General features: G+C 47.9%; 1 protein-coding gene across 2 annotated transcripts in view; it reads left to right on the top strand.

Annotated features, from left to right (window-relative positions):
• Nucleotides 1-16,863, top strand: part of ADA2 (adenosine deaminase 2) — a 21,674-nt gene continuing 4,811 nt past the window's right edge. Inside the window, exons 1-6 of one of the 2 annotated variants that reach the window (XM_082044157.1) lie at nucleotides 1-159; nucleotides 1,183-1,508; nucleotides 4,375-4,600; nucleotides 11,684-11,894; nucleotides 15,269-15,396; nucleotides 16,547-16,637. In XM_082044157.1, coding sequence (XP_081900283.1) covers nucleotides 1,196-1,508; nucleotides 4,375-4,600; nucleotides 11,684-11,894; nucleotides 15,269-15,396; nucleotides 16,547-16,637 — 969 coding nt within the window. In that variant the 5' untranslated portion in view covers nucleotides 1-159; nucleotides 1,183-1,195. Of the gene's footprint in view, nucleotides 160-902; nucleotides 1,001-1,182; nucleotides 1,509-4,374; nucleotides 4,601-11,683; nucleotides 11,895-15,268; nucleotides 15,397-16,546; nucleotides 16,638-16,863 lie in introns of those variants that run through there. The other variant, XM_082044156.1, reaches the window with a different exon arrangement.

Below are 16,863 nucleotides of genomic sequence, written 5' to 3' on the forward strand. Positions count from 1 at the left end.
CTGTCTGCGCTGGCGGATGCCTCGCTCTGCATCGCTGGGACGGATCCTGCCTCTTTATCTTTGCTGGGACAGTGCCGGCTTGCAAGGGAGATAACTGTTCCCTGCTCTCTCAAACTGCAGCTGGATGAGCTCTGGATGCAAGGAGGAGGAAAGTTAACAGTAAGTGAGTCAGTCTCACCACAGATAAGATAGCACCTTCTATGATGTTTCTTTCTCTAAGTTCAGACCCAGGCCTGACGGGTAGCTGCATCTACCCCTGCTCTGTTCTCAGCAGATTGCTCCCCCAAAATGCCTCATCTCCTGGGACCCACTGATCGGGGTGAGGGCATCCTTGTGGACTTAGGGGTGGAGGAGAGGCTGGAAGCAGAAGGTACATGTGCAGGCAGGGGCTTATAAAATAATTCAATTTCAAAATGGTGAACCTTTCCCCAGACTGCTTTGGTCTGTAAAGACTGGTGTGGAGAGTCACTAAAGCCTCATGTAGAAGGATTATATTACAGCTGTGCTTTTTTGGGGAAGGGCAGAGTTCTCTGTGTTCACATATGCCTGTCTCCTGTGATGTCTCACTACTCCCACAGTCTCCCTTCTACCCTCTTTGTGCTGGGATTGCAAGGAAGGGACACATCTTTGTCACTGCAGGGGAAGCAGTGGGTTTTTCTGCCTGTATGTTAACCCCTCCAATAGCTGGAATATGCAATAGGGGTGTAACAATGTCTTAAGTGTCAGGAATTGGGATATTTTAGCTCAAGCAAAAGCCCAAAGCACTTCAAGTGCAATGCCACCCCATTTCCCACCCTGGGATGCTGGCAGCATGGCTGTCACCCACCCCTTATTCTGAGGGGGCTCCACCCCATCTTGCAAGCCAGAGTCTTGACCTCGCCAATCCCCTGTTCCGGGACAAGACCTTCACCACAATGCAGGTCTGCGTGACATGCTGTCAGCCTGATCTGGGGAGTAATAGCTCCATCCCACAGTCTTGTTCTGTGCAGACAGCATTATGGTGAGTGCATGAATAAATCCTAAATACAGAGGACATGGGTACTCAATGATCCCCCAGTAATGAACATTCAATTAACCCACTAGTTCTGCAAGATGGGCCAGCAGTTTAATTTCCCAGTGAGTCACAGCTAAGATGTCACCTGACCTCTACTAGTGCTCCAGTTTTCTTTTATTCCCCCTCAGGTGCAGCACCAAGATGAAGCCTCCAACTGGACAAGACATAAGGCTGGCATACCTTCTCCTCAATTTGGCTCCCCTCTGCCTTCCCACTCCACTGCGGCATGATCGGGATTCCCTAATGCAGGAGGAGAAAGCCCATCGGACTGGTGGCAATGTGGTGCTGAGTACACAGGAACAGCAGCTCAGTACAAAGCTTGTAAACCTCAAGAAGAAGGAGGTTGCAACAGCCATGAGTACAGGACAGTTTCCTCCAAGCATGCACTTCTTTCGGGCAAAAGGCCTCATTGATCAAAGCATGGTGTTCAGCATCTTAAAGCGCATGCCAAAAGGTAGGCTTGGCTTAAGAGTTGCTCATCTTATTCATCCTCCTCTTGCCTTTTGCTTTCTGTGCCAGAGCTGGGACAAATGTGGCAGACCCTTGGTTGCAGGCATGCTAACAAGAGCTGTAAACAGTCCTCGATGGGTTCCAGGAAGAACCCTGCCTCTGAGGTTGGGGACAGGGCAGGGGGAGAGAGGAAGAGGGGGATGGATTGGATGAATACACACTTCCAGCAATTGTAGCATTTGCTATAACTTACAATATGGATGTTTCAGCCTTTCAAGTATGGAGAAACGGCAGAGGAAGCCAAGCCAACAAGACGTCACTGACACTCATATTTGTTCAGCGTGTTGCAGCCAGTGCCTTTGCTTTTTTCACACGTACTACAGAGATGCTACCAACCTTGTCATAGCCCACTTCTTAGTCAAAAGTGCTGTATTCCCCCAAAAACTTTTGTGGATGTGGTTCTGTAGCAAGCCTCGAAGTCTACTGCAAAGTCTGGGGACACCAAAGGGGGAAAGCGCTACCTCCAACACTGCAAATTTTTTCACATGTTGAAGTCAAAGCCTGTGCTTTGTCTCCTCTTCAGTTTAGAGATGTCATTTCTTCCTTGTTGAGCAGAAAGTTATGTTCTAATGGGCTGCCATGCCCTGTACCAAGAGGTGCTTCTGCACACTGCACCACAGACATAGTTTTTAAGGCATTTGAAACGTTATAGATTAGATAATGGCATGAAATCACCCAATACCTTTGCCACATCACCCTGTTTATCCTCTGACAAGCAGCCTGGGACATGGCAGCATTTGAAAGCTCAGTACTACAGGTTGTGATGAAAAGGAGTGGAGGATATTTTTAGTCAAGTGGAAATCCAAGCCACCTAGGCTGTGAAGCAGGAAGCCTGGTGTTTCCATGTCCCTGAGCTGCTGACAGTTCAGGAGAGAAGCAGGAGGTTGAGTTGATCCCAGAAGGAAAGCCTTGACTTCTACCTGACTAGCTTATCCCCCTGCATCTCTGGTTCAGTAAGGAAGCATTTGAACAAGGTGCTTTCTTTAAGCATGATAGGAGGTGCAGCAGAAATTGCCAATACTCCTGTGTCTCTGATTGCTATGTCCACCCTTCCAGGCAGTCCCTCTTTAGATAGAGAGTCCCATGGCCTTGCTCATGTGGCTGCCTGAAAACAGGTTGGTTGCCTGCTTTGGAGGATCTGGGAGTCAGCTTCTCCACAGAAGCATTTTTCACCTGTAGGGCTGTGACACTGGCACATGGCTAAGAGCCATCTTCATCACTTCCCAGCTTCCCCCTCCCAGCCTCTGGTGTGGGATGGGGATCCCTGGCTTGCAGTATCCTAATCTGTTAACCATAAATGATTGGGATGTCAGAGTTGCCATTACCCTTTCGTTGCTAAATTGAATAGTAAGGAATTTTAAAGTACCTCATTGAAGAGAGGGGTACCTTTGATACCAAGGAGGAATCAAAACAAACAAACAAACCAACCTTTTCAATCCAGGCGATGCTAAAATGGGTTTTCAGAATCTTTGCAAGAGCTGTAAGGTTTTAGGGCTAAGATAACAGACATCCTTGTAACTGCTTGAGTAGGACCTAGTCTTAGAGGCCTCAGTCTTGATCAGAGGCCCTGGCGAATGCTTGTTGCTTCAGCACTGTTGTAATTTCTATTGCTGCTCACATAGGAAAGAGGGTGCCATTGCCAGACAGAGGAGGGTAAGATCTAGATATCTGCACCATGCCCATTCTGTTGCACTAGCTCTGGTGAGAGAAGTAACAACAGTTGCTCAGCATCTTGACAGTGATATTTTCTGTAGTGAGAGATTATAGACATTATAGTCTGTATTATATTAGCCCACTATATAGTCTCAAAGTTTGTCTAACGTCACATGCATACCAGTCTTTTGTCTTGTTCCTCCTACTCACATTCTCCCTTTACCCCTAAGGGTGTCAAAACTATTTTGACTACGAGGTCTCTCCTAGACTAACAAAATACATACCCGTAAGACTTTAGCTCTCACAGTATCTTCCTTTAATGACTGTGAAGTTTAGTTCAAGCACCAATAATGTAAAAAGTCTCTGCAAAAGGAGAGACTTTAGCAAAACAAAAGGATGGGCTGAAGAAGGTGAGCATGCAGAGGACACTTCCTCTGCCAGGAAAACGCGCAGTTGCCACCATACTGCACAATAACAGAGCATCCCAAAGGCCTTTGGTGCCAGCCAGCAGCAGATATACAATGATAGTGAGCATGCTTTTGATAAGGGATAGAAGTAGATGGTACTTCTGCACCTGAGTGCAATTCCCCACTGTGTCATGGTCTGGGATCTGGATGTGCGCAAGAGTTTCAGAGAGATGAAAGAAGAGACACAGTCTAGATGTAAAAAAAAAAAAAACCCCAAACCAGAAAAACAAACGAGGCTGGGGTTCAAAGAGATTGGATACAGAGGCTTGCTTCAGTTTTGCCAGTCAGCTAGCATGCCTTGTAAACTGCTGCCTACTGTGTGAGTTCCTCTTTAAATCAGTGGGGCCTGAGCCAGCTCACAGCAAAGTCTGTGCGAAAGACCTTTAATAACTCAGAGCATTTTCCATCCCAGTGGAGAAGTAGAGCTCCCTATTGATTTCCCACCTCCCTCCGCTCCCAGGGAGCTGTCACGCTCTGCCTGCCCCGTGTTTGATGTGGAGGGGGCCACATCCCCCAGCATAGGGGAGGCAGAGCAGCTGCACAGTCTCTGCTGGGAGAGGTCACTCACAGACATCTAGAAGCATTTCCAGATGCCCCTAGATGGGCAAACTCAAACTATTATCACATTAAGCCTCAGTTCCTTCTTCTCAGCTGCCTTGTCTCATTAGGATGTACTTTTCCTCCCACCAGGTGCTGTCTTACACCTGCATGACTACGCCATCCTGAGCGTGGACTGGCTGGTGTACAATGCTACCTACCTCCCTGACTGCTACATCTGCTTCACACACATGGGCACCGTTCGGTTTCGCTTTTCCAAGCCTCACCCTCCTCATCCAGTGCCAGCCCAGTGCTCCCAGTGGGTTTTGCTGGAGACTTACCGGAAACAGCTGCACAATGTGACTGAGTTTGATAGCAGGTGAGTGAAGAGGGATTGCAAGCCTGACAATACTTCATGACAGCATTGTGTAGCCAGCAGGATCATTCTCATCCAACTTTCTCATTTGCTTTCTCCTCACATTTAGATGGAACCTCCTATATTTCAGTCTGTGTCTGCTACTCCTCATCCTATCACTGGGCACCACTGAAAAGAGTCTGGTCCCATCCTCTTGACATCCACCCTTGAGATATTTATAATCATTGATAAGATCCCCTTTCAGCCTTCTCCAGGCTGAAGAGACCCAGCTGTCTCAGTCTCTCCTCATAAGAAAGGTGCTCCAGAGCTCTAATCATCATGTACCTAGAACAAGCACATAGCAATATAAGAGCCTGAGGGTTGCAGCACTAAGTACACCAGAGTTAGAGATCACCAAAGTTGAAGTTTTCTGTGTACCCTCACTCTGGTCCTTTGCACAGACATGTTGAAGACAATAGTTTAAGAGGATTTATGTGACCTGTCCCCATTTCTCCTCAGCACCCAGGCTGGATGTACCCCCAGCAAGGGACAAGACTTTATAGTGAAAGACCTCATCTCATCCATTGAGGTACCCAGGAACAGGACAAGGAATTCAGGTAGCTGAGAAACAGGCTCTCCTCAACAGCAGAGAAGTAATTTGTAAAGTCATTACTTCGCCTCAGAGCAGAAAGCTGGGCAAACTAATTATGTTAAAGTTACTGCCCTAGCAAAATAAACAAACCAACCAAACAAAACCACAACCAACCCATCCTCCTCATCTAAACACCATCCTTGTTTTCTGAAGACTCTCTTTGAAACCCACTGGTACCCACCACACTGAAGCATGAAGGACTCATTCCCAACAGGACCCTTTGACACAAGGAACCATGACTTGCCCTCCTGCCCTAATGCAAAGGGTTTGGTCTCAGCCTGGGCACTGGCTGAGGCAATGAACCCTACACACAGGTCCTTTGCCTGACAGCACCTCCCTCCCCACCAATGCCAGGCTGCTAACAGAGCTTCTCCCCTTGCAGGCAAGGCCTCCTATAGCTGCCCAGGAACTCACACTTCAGATGGCTCCCCAAGGCATCACTCACCACCTTGCACAAGCTTCTCCCCTGCAGGCACCTCCTACCATAACTGCTGGCAGACTTTTTATCAGGACCAGGTGTTAGCTGGCTGCTCAGCAGCCACCTACCGTTTAATCACTTACAGGCGGGTGGGAATAACCCAGCTCCCCCTCCAGCTGGTGGTGTCAGGAAGAGGGAGCCTTTTCTCCTCATCCAGGAGCTATTGATCCTGGGACAAAGTCCTGCCAAAAGGCCAGGAGGAAGCATGTAGTTCTGCGTGGTGTGCAGGGGGCTGGAGAGAGCACATTAAATAATGCATGAAGTCAGACACTGAGTGATGAGGACAAAGGAAAATATTGAGTAATGATCCATTCACAGGGCACTGTCATCCATGGTGCTCCAGGGGCTGGGGTCCCATGGAAAAAAATTGTGTAGGGTGTTGTGTAATTAAAGACAGTATCTCCATGCCAACACATGAGGAGAAGGCTGGATTCAGGTGATGTGGACCCTAGCTACCGCATTTCCTAAGTAAAATTTGATGAGTTTTACTGTAGTGCTCTTCAGTGAGGGCGTGTGCTTTTAAATAGAGACCTTTTAACTCTTTGGGAGCTTGTATTGCCTCCACGTGGAAGCTGTCTGGGCTCTAAGCCCTACAGATCTGGGAAGGAGGTCAGGTTGGGAAGCTGAGGAGCTGCCAGACCTTTAGCATGGTATTGCTTTCCCTCCCCAACAACAGCCAGGGGCAGGGCAGAGGGAGCTGACGATCCAGGGCACCTACCACCCATCTCCTACAGAGGTCTGAGCACTTCCAGAAGGGAAAGAGAAGGTAGTGCCAGACCCAGTGCTCTTGACCTTTTATAACCTGAGACTTGAATGCCCTGACATGTGATGGAAGAAATAAGATCCAGTGAGAAGTCACTTATCTACGTCTTCCACAGATAGAACTGGTTCCCCATTAGCTCCCTTCCATTTCTACTGGGAGTGATGATGAGGAAAAAAACATGGCACCAGCTCTCTTCAACTCTACCGGGAGACCCATAAATAATGTGCAAGAGATTTTGAAGCAGCTTCACTTCCCTAAAGCCCAAGCAATTGCACTGGGTATTTCAGAACTGTCTCAGGAATAGCCCTCTGTTGTATTTGTTTTCAGTGGTGTTTCTGTAGCATGACATCCCCTTCTGGCTGAGGCTAGGGTCCATGGCATCCTATACACCTAGGAGGGTGGAGCTGTGCATTGTCTGGTTCCCTATGGTCCTGTCTGGGAACACGACTTCTTTTCAGAGGCAGTGTTATCAAGTTCCTCTTCTTTTGTATTAATTGTCCAACCAAGCATAGCAGCCACAAGTCAGAGCAGGACTTCAGAGTGGCAGGCACAGGGACACAAGACAGACCCTGCTACAAGGGTGTCCCCAAGGGAAGAGGGGAAACTGAGGCAGAGAGCAATTAAGTATTTTCCTCAGCAAACACGTGCCAGAGCCAAGTACAAATGTAAAACTCTTGCATCCTGGGTGCTCAGACTTACTCATTTTAATATGTTGTCCTTCATTTCTTGCCCTCCTGTGCTCATGACCACAAATTTGCAGAGAAGCCACTGCACATAATGTGCAAACACACAAACAACAGCCACATTGAGGTACTTCCCCTCCTATTTTCTTCTAATCCCCGGGTACTAGTCTAGGGGTTAGGAATGTTTTTTGGCCGTCTGGAAATAGGTCTCTAGCCAGGAATAGGCCTCAATCTGTTCTGCTTCTCACTTTCTGGAAACTCTCCCAGTCTCTTGAACATGTGCATCCCAGGCTACCTCTTCCCTGCACTCCTCTTTGCCCTTGAGCACTGACAAGCTGAGGGAAAGCAGATGTCAGAGGAAGGAACGGATGGATAGTTGGGTGGTTTCAAGGAAGTATCAAGGGAATATGGCAGCAGGGAAGGGCTCTCATGTGAGACGGGGTGGATCAGCGAATGTGAAGGGAACAATGGAAATGTTTCCGAGAGGCTGCACCTCCTTCACCTTACTGCATTCCTGACCAGGAAGGGCTGAGGGGGAGAGGTATCTGCATTGCATTCTTGCTGTTTGCATTTTTAGGTACATATACATCTGTGTGAGTGTGCTGGAAGGAAGTCTTTTTGTTTGTTTCCCTCAAAAGAAGGTTTAATCATTCCTATTCAAAACACACGAGTTATGGGCCAAGACCCTGGAGTATTCTTTTCCTGGTAAGCTTCCAAAAGGATGCTGTTATGAGAGTCAGGAGATCGTGGGCCAAGAGACAGAGAAAAGAAAGGAATTTTGCTGTGAGAGTTAAAAGAAAAAAACAATCCTCACTTATTTACTTCACGATCAATTATGACATCGGAGAATACCATTTTGTTCCTCAAGATGCAACATAGCGGCCACTGTCTCCAAAGCGAGATCTCACAACAAGCATGTCCCTAGATATTTAGGGAAACAGCACTGACGTTCCAGATATTTGTAAAATACCACCCCACACCCTCCCAGCAGCAGCCCGGGGATTAAGGCCGTGCCCCCCGGCAGCACAGCTCCAGCGGCCCAGCCGAGCTCTCCATCACCAGGATGAAGTCATCTGTGAGGGAGCTGACACCACGGCCAAGCCTGCGGGGACAACTCCCCTGGGAACTCACGGCTGCCCAGACCTCCGTCACCTTCCCCTCTGTGTCCTCCGACTGCCTTATCTAACGGAAAAATAGGGCAGTGTGTGCATTACAAGGGGGAAAAAAAAAGAAAAAAAGAATGAAAACCCACTACAGAAACAAAGCACTCTGCTCCTGCTACAAGTCTCCCCTTGGGGAGAAGAAGAGGGGACGAGAGAGAGAGAAAGTGAATGAACCACATGTGACAGATGTTAGTCACACTATTTAATGCACCACTGGAAGACATTCAGATACTACGGTGAGGAGAGGGGTATAATTACCCAACAAGAACAGAAAGAGAAGCAGGAAAAAGAATACCTTTAAAAACAAGGTGACAAAACCGTTTGCTTCTGCATTATATAGTGGGAGAAAGCAAAACAGTTTGGGGAAAAAGAAACGGGAAAAGAGAAAGCAAAACCGCAGTTGAAAATAAATAAGCCTTAGCTGGTCGTTTTAGCTGTGCCCCTTTGGGCATATGCATTGCAATAGCATCATTCAGTGCATATATGACATGACATGGAAGGCTATTTGTAGTCTGCACCTGATCACTGGGGAGGGCCCATTCCAGAAAAGAAGCAAAAAATACATTCATGAAGCTTTGCTTCATCTGCATGGGCTACTGATGGCAAAAGCCCCTGAACCCTTAGGAGATTATCCAGTTATCAAGGATGGATCACTATTATGCTATAAATCTTCAACAGTTACAGGGATCAATAATCAGTCTCAAAGGGAAGGAGATGATAAAAAAAAAAAAAAAAAAAGCACTATTTGATTTATGTGCTTTTAGGAGCTGGGTGGTGTGGGGATTTATTGCTGTTTCTAGCCCAAGAGCATAGGCTAAGTAAACAACCAGAAGTTCGTACAACTAGATTTGAAAGGCAGGGAGCAGAGCCCTGTGCAGGCTCATTGCTGGAGGAGCTGAGTTCTCACAGGACAAGGGCAGAAAGCGGTGGGAGCCCAACTAACCACCCATCCTTATCTGAAACGACGCTGCGCAGGGTGGCGAGAACAGGCTTGCACGGCCTTTTGATCCATGGGGAGGTTTTTCCCTTGGTGCTTGCAGGGTTGGTGGGAACAGCCCCACTCGGCTCTCGTCTTCAGGCAGGTGCTCTCCGCCGGTGTGTGCGGCTGGTGGGAGCTGCCCTTCAATCAGGGCTGAGGCCAGGAAAGGAGTGGAAAAGTCTGCTTTCCCCAGCTCTTCCCACATGAAACTTCCTCTCCCTCATCACCAAGCTGCAGCACAACACCTCCGCTCTGGCAACTGGATCAGCGCCTTCAAGATGCTCCCTGCATTCCTGGTTTCTAGGGTGATGCTATGGTGTTTCCCACTTCTGTGTGCTCCCCACTGCCCTTCTGAAATGCTGCCCGCCCCTGCCATGGTCCGGCTCGATTGCCTTTGGTTGCATGGATTACTGAACAGGAACTGGGGTTGCCCAGTGTCCTGTGAAAATGGCACCAAAGCCCTTATTGTAAAGCACATGAGGGCAGAAACCAAGTTGCTGTGGAAACCTTAACTCTGAGTTTTTCTGACTGTTGAGCATGTAAAATCTCATCCTTAATGTGGTAAGAGCATCTCTTTATGTAGAGTTTTGCTTTCTAAAATTGTTTCAAGCAAAGAAATTAAGAGAGTGAAGAAGAAATGAAACAGCAGCCACTGGAAGAGGATCCGAAGAGAGCAAAAGAGCAGGCAGATGCTGGGGGAACAGGGTCTGTTTTATGGGCAGGATGGAGGGACTCATGTCTTAGTTTATGAGTTTGGACCAGATCACATTTCATGTCTGTAGGAGGGAGGTTTTTAATTCCATCCACAGAAGCCTCCTGGAAGAAGATAATAAGAGCACAAATCAAACCCACCTCTCCCATATAATAGAGCAGATTGCTGTGTGAGGATGGGGGGCAAGACATCAAATACAAAACATTATTAAAGATCTGTAGCTGTTCTAGAGGGGAACAATATACTTGGTTGAAGGATGAAGCACAGTCAAAAGTATTTCTGTCTGAACCTGCTTAGCCCTCCAGTACTAGATAAACATCAGGCATGGTCAGACTGGTAAACCCATCCACGTGCAAGCACCTGGCTCTATAGCTTGCTGTGATGGCTTCAGTTTGCCCACCCATGGCCTAAGAAATTTATTACGAACCCTTCTTGAGGTGGCCACTGGCAGAGGGAGGCGAGCTGTTGCTGAGGCAAGGCTTTGAGTGGGATGAAGGCTATCAGCTTGTCAGAGGACAGCGTTGTGGCAGACGCTCGCGCTGTCCTAAATGCAAGCTGTCACCTCCAACTAGACAGTCTTGCAATTACTGGCTCCCTTAAACTCTGCTTGATAAAACCACCCTCTGCCTCTGCATTTCTGAAAGAGGCTTATACGCCAGCTGAGTCTATGGAGGAAATAAATATGTTTCTATCCCACTAAAGAAAAGCCTGGACCTGTGATTTTTATCAGTTGTTTCCCACCAGTGAATTCTGAAGAAGTTATCAGCAACGCAGGTGGGATATCATGTTTGTTCCTCTGAGGGGGGAAAGGATTTCTGATGGACAATCATTTTCCCCCTGCTTATATTAGATTACATATTTTGACAACACAAATGTACCAGGGCAAGTTACAGGCTTAGTAAGCAGGTTGGTGGTGGCCCAGTGCATGGCATCTCCCAGAGACTCTGTCGGCCTTTAGGTAGTGAACAGAGGGCTGGTAGTCATAACTTTTTACATGCATTGAAGATGTTTGGGAGAATATATTGTCTGCAGGTGTAATGTACTCGTCTGATTTTGGATTAAGGATACCCCTGGGTAAGAGAAAACAATTCTAATCATATAAAACCATCATACTTCCTTTTATAACTCCATTATTCCTTTAGATTTTCCCCTCAAAAAAGGAAGATGTGGGTACTTTGAACATCTAGTCTTACCCAGCTTGTAGCTCAATATGCAGCATGTGAGTTTTTACCTGTCAAAGGGTACAGTTATTATGTGTACCAGCCACTAGAGGAGTAAATACAGAAAGGGGAATACAGGCAGAAAAACGACCTGAATGCTTCCTAGTTGCACCAGTCATTTTTACGCCTATATGTATTGCAGTGTCAACAGGCTCCAAGATAGGTATTTGGCTCCTATTGTGGCAGGAACAGCTTTGCACCTTTTCTTGGTCCTGCCCAAAACCCACATGCCTCCTTCAGCAGAGCTGCTGCCCTGCTGCACCCCAGAGCATGTGGTCAGAGAGTCCCACATCCGCAAAGCTTGGTCTCTGAAAATAAAACTCACACCTGTCTCGGAGGAATCCTATTTCCTCCTGTAACAAACACCCATCTGCCAGCCAGTGTCTCTTTGAATGCTGAAAGCTGGTTTAGTTGTTTTTCTCCTCATCCTTCCTCTTCCCTTTACCCTTTTCTACAGCTTGCTGAGAAACCTGACCCTCGTGACAGATGCCCCCGAGCTGGCCTACCCTTCTCAGACTTTCATTTGGAAAAGATTTGAAGAAGTCTTTCTCATTGCCTCTGGACTTATCTGCTATGCACCCGTCTTCAAGGCCTATTTCTACCAGGGATTGCTGGAGCTCTATGAAGATAACATACAGTATGCTGAGATAAGAGCTATCCTGCCTCCGGTATGTATTTTCTGGCTTCTCTAGTATTCTTTTAAATCCTTACTTCTCCATAGCTTTTCTCAAGCCCTATCTTGAATTCAGTTTTTGGATGTTTGCATACTTGCCCTTCTAAGGATGCTGGAAAACCTTGATCATATTCAAAGGTCTTTGTTTGAGATTTGCATAGGCAAGGGCTTGAAAGGCAGAGATACTTTGTTCTTACTGCAGCAACAGCACAAGACTGCATTGTACAGTCTGACTGGCAGCTGGGTTGAAATCTTGCTGGTTGGGAGATGCATCTTGGCTAGTCTTCACCAAAATCACCTGTTCTGTGGAAGCTCATCTGGAACAATTTCCCATCTTGAATAGAGACTTGTTCTGGAAGAGTTATGTTATTTTGAATCTACAGCTATTTTCAGAATGAATTATCCGAACAGGCTAGTAAGCAGCTTGGCAAAGCACAGCCTTCCACAGTTTGCAGACAACCTAAAATTTTGGCTATGTGAAGTATGAACTGCTCTTTTCACCACCACTAACACTAAAATCTCTTGTTAATAGTTTAGACCTTTCTCCTTGCATGTCGTCTGGAGATGGTGAGACTGTCTTACAACCACATACTGCCCTGATACCTTCCCAAGCACCAGCTGACTCCACCATGGTTCTTCACCTATAACAGTTCCCACTTTCCCAGTGACAATTTTGACCCTGCAGATGTACCTTTTCTATACAGTTCTCTAGACCAGCTCCAAGCAGGGCAGCATGGGAGTGTGAGTTCTGTCAGAGAGGCAGATTCCTTGCCAAAAGAAATGAACTGGGGCTGCTGCACCTCACTACTCCATCCACCTCCAAGTTCTTAACAATCCATTGCAGTGGGAACAGAGCTGCTGTGCAAGGTCCATCCAGCAGCACCTGAACGACCAGGTGGTAGTGGAAGGTTGTATGTGGGAATGTGGGTACCAGCTTGCTGCTGGCACCACAGCATCCAGTGGATGGAGCAGCCATGCTGATATCCCACTGGTGGCCCAACTCCTGAATGTGCCTGCCAGCAACTTCCTTAAATCATTGCCCTTGCATGCAATGGCTGGTGGGCTCTGGTCAGCTGCAGATGAATGTCTGCACCCCAGCAACCACTGCTGCTGCTAGACACACATCCACAGCCACCCTATCAACAGACAGGCTGGTGATAGGACAAATTTAGAGGCTTATCTGGCTTTGTGACTGTAACCCCAACACCTGGAGAGCAGGGCTGCCTAACCCTGCCTTGTTGTGACCTGGGATGGCCCCACAGAGAAACAGGGCTCAGTGACAGGGCTGCAGGCTGGCACTCTATCATGCCTGAGATGAGAAGGGTGTATTGAAATGGAAAAAAAAAAGAAACAAGGGAGAAGGAGAAGACCACAAAGCTTACATGACTCTTACTTTGTTGGGGGCTGGTCATAAGACAGTTGCTCTGAACTTAGTCACCATCTGTCCCTGGGGTATGTAGAAAAAGAAAACAACAGCAATGTCAAAATTCCTGTGCTGTGAGACAGCATGAGTGCTGGCATCCCCCCAGGTCACAGAGGTTTCCGGGCCAAGAGTATCTGCAATGATAGGAGTGCGTGGGCCTGACTGGAAGATACCCTGCATTTACCGGCAGTCCTTAGACATGGTTGTAATGCCTTTTGAAGAGAGGCTTGGCAGAGGAGACTTGCTTCCCATCCAGCCTCTAGTGCTGGTTCCAGGCGTGGGAGCTTCCTGAGCCCTTGGGCTTGCTGGCACCCGGCAACTCGGCATGTTGTGAGGTATAGGCAGGGCTGTCTACAGCCTGGGTAGTTTGGAGACAGACTTTTTAGCAGGGCCTGTTAGGACCGGGCAGGGGTTAATGGTTTTAAACTAAAGGAAGGGGAGATTCAGGCTGGACATGAGGAAGAAATTTTTTTACAATGAGGTTGGTGAAACACTGGTCCAGGTTGACCAGAGAGGTGGTAGAATGCCCCTGGAGACATTCAAGGCCAGGCTGGATGGGGCTCTGAGCAACCTGATCTGGTTGAAGATGTCCCTGCTCATGGCAGGGGTTGGACTAGATGACCTTTGAAGGTCCCTTCCAACCCAAACTACTCTATGACTCTAGCGCTGCAAGGAGCTTGGAGCGTGCTGGGCTGCTGCTTGATGGGCAGCGCAGGCAGGGAAGTACCAGCTAGTCTGGAACTGGGACGAGAGGGAAGGGAAACGCTTTGACATTAAAGTTGAGGTGAGCAGGGTGTGACAGGAATAGCAAGATGCTTGTGTGGCTGGAGATCCTTTACAAGGCTTGAACAACAGCGCTGACTCTCTGCAAAAGCTCGCCTTGCAGCAAAGTCCACCAAGAGCGGCCCCTGCAGTAAAGTCAGGATTTAGTGCAAAACAGCAAACATTGTGGAAAATCCCCCCCAACCCAGCTGTGTTTGCAAATTCAGCTGTGTAAAGTCTCACATTCCCATGGGTCGCAGCAGGGCAAAAAAATTCCCTCTGAGCATCTGTAGCCACCCCACAGCTCCTGATGCCTGCAAGGGGGATGCCACAGTGTGATGGAGCACAAGGTCTTAGTGAGGGGCAACACTGGAGAGAAAGTAAGGAGGTGGAGTGGAGCAGTTACAGGGTAGAGGAGAAGGGTGAAGGAGAAAAGAAAGGTGAGAAGCAACAGAACAGAATGGATGGAATTATTTCAGCCACCATTTGTGAGTGCCTCCAGGCAGGGCCTTTATGGATCAGTATCAACCAGGGAACATAGGGTCTATGTCTCTGCAATAATCAGGGCGAAAGCCCTGTGCATAGCCTTGGTCATGAGGAACTCACAAAGTAAGTTGATGAGACTGAGCATGCCAAAAGGATTATTTTTCCCAGTTTGCAGCCAGAGAACTGGGAAACCAGGGCAAGACTAAATGAAACGGCTTAAGGTCACGGAGCAAACCTCTGGCAGAGGGGAGCAGAAGCCCAGTCCAGCTGATAGCTTAGGGAGCTCAGCCCTCTCATACCTTGAGCCTTCCTTGGCTGACAGTCTGCCACCACAAGGCACAGAGTGTGTGTGAGCTGCCATACAGCTGGGCAAAATGCTCCGACATTTCATACAGACGTGAGTGAGAGGTCATGGTCTCCTCTGAGTACTCAAAGGCACTTGCTTACCATGTCTGAACATGGAGAAACTTGTTTCTTGAATCATACAGAAGGGAGGAAAACCACTCCTTGGTTCTTGCCAGATGGTGAAGGCTTCAAGAACAAAATGTTCTGCACAGATTTAACTGTTCTTTTTTTCTGCCCTTTTGCCAGAACTGTAGCACATTGCTTCTCCTAAGGTTTTCTTCAGTTCATTTCTCCCACCTTCCAAGAAAACATCTCTTCCAACTTTTGCTTGCCATGTGCTTTTCATCCTGCAGGTGTATGAACTGGATGGCACCCAGCACAATAAATCATGGTCCGTGGCAACCTACCGGGAAGTGACCAGGCAGTTTGTGAAGGAACACCCTGACTTTCTTGGAGCCAAGATTATATTTGCAGCACACAGGTAGAAGCTGAGCGGGGCTAAGAGGGTTTATGTGTGGCTGGCTAAGAGGTTTTGTGTGTGGCTGGCTATGCTATGGTGGTGGTGGGGAGAGAGGGTTCCAGGCAGTGCCAGGACCAGCGATGCTGAGGGCTGGGCTGTAGTGCCACAGTTGGTTAGCAAAGCCCACATGCCTTGTCAGACTCAGGCTATTGACTCCCAAATCATCCCCTGGCAGGTGTAAGAGGCTGAGGATGAGAAATAATCTATATAAGTCTGTGTACGTGCAAAGTGGTCAGGGTTAGCTGGTGGCGTGCACTGGGGAGACAAGCGTCTGGTTGCCCTGGGTGCAGGAGTGAGCAAGGGGAGAGCTGTGTGTGTGCGTGCGTGTCCGAGCCGTGTGTGCTCTCTTCCCAAGCCTGGACACACTCCTCCTCTCTGCGGAAGCTGAAGCAGTGACAGCAGTGCCCGAGTATGGGCACTCAGTATTGCAAGGGTCCTTGCAGGACCCTGCAAACGCTGTTCTCCCAACAGCCTTTGTACGGTATGTTCGTGCTGCTGTTTGCAAGCGGGCACGAGGCTGTTCTCCAAGTCAGCCAGATGCCATCAAGTCATGTGAGGTGATCCTGAGCAAATATAACAAACCTCTCAGCAGCACTTACTCACTCCGGCTCAGCACGATGCTGTTTCCAGTTCAGAGCTGGCTTGCCTCTGGCCAGCTTGGGCATGGACAGAGTCTGTCTGCAAAATGCGCTGTGATGTTTAAGTCCGATAAGGCTGGAAGAAATCTAAATTTAAAACTCTCTTGAAAAGCAACTACTGTTGCACCTCCCAGCAAGACAGTTGAGAGGAAAAAAAAATATTTAAACATTTTCTCTCCATGCTGTTGTGCTCCCTGCTTGGTAGACGGGAAAGCCAGTGAATCTTAGACAAGTGTGTCACAAGTCAAGAGAGATCAGGATCTAGCCAGGCATTTCTTGATCATTCAGGGGTTACCTTTCATAATATCAATTTTCTACTGTTGTTACTCTGGAGACCTGAAGCTGGTTGTCAGATTCAGGAGTGACTTGCATTTGGGAAATACCCCTGGGGGTCACATTTCACAACTCAAACCCAAAGAAGGCAGGCCCGTGGGAGTGAGCCTCTGCACTGCTTTCTCTCTCTTGCTCTTTAGGATGCTGAATGTTTCCCAGATTAAAGAAGCCGTCGTCACTGCCATGGCACTCAGAGCCCACTTCCCAGACACCCTGGCAGGCTTCGACCTGGTAACTGTATTTCTTCTGTGGCTTCAAGTTAACCCCTATAGGTGTGATAGAACGACATGTATAATAAGGCATATGTTTTATACCAGAGACAGATCCTCTGCTGCTGTACTGAAATCACTGTAAATGAATTGCAAATCCTTCAGCTAAGGATTTTGCTGAGGGTAATGGACAAAATTCCCTGAGAGAATCAGCATTACAATTTCAGTATGGTTTGCACCTCAGCAAT

Source organism: Streptopelia decaocto (assembly GCF_964273445.1).
Source record: "Streptopelia decaocto genome assembly, chromosome: 1".
Taxonomy (NCBI): domain Eukaryota; kingdom Metazoa; phylum Chordata; class Aves; order Columbiformes; family Columbidae; genus Streptopelia; species Streptopelia decaocto.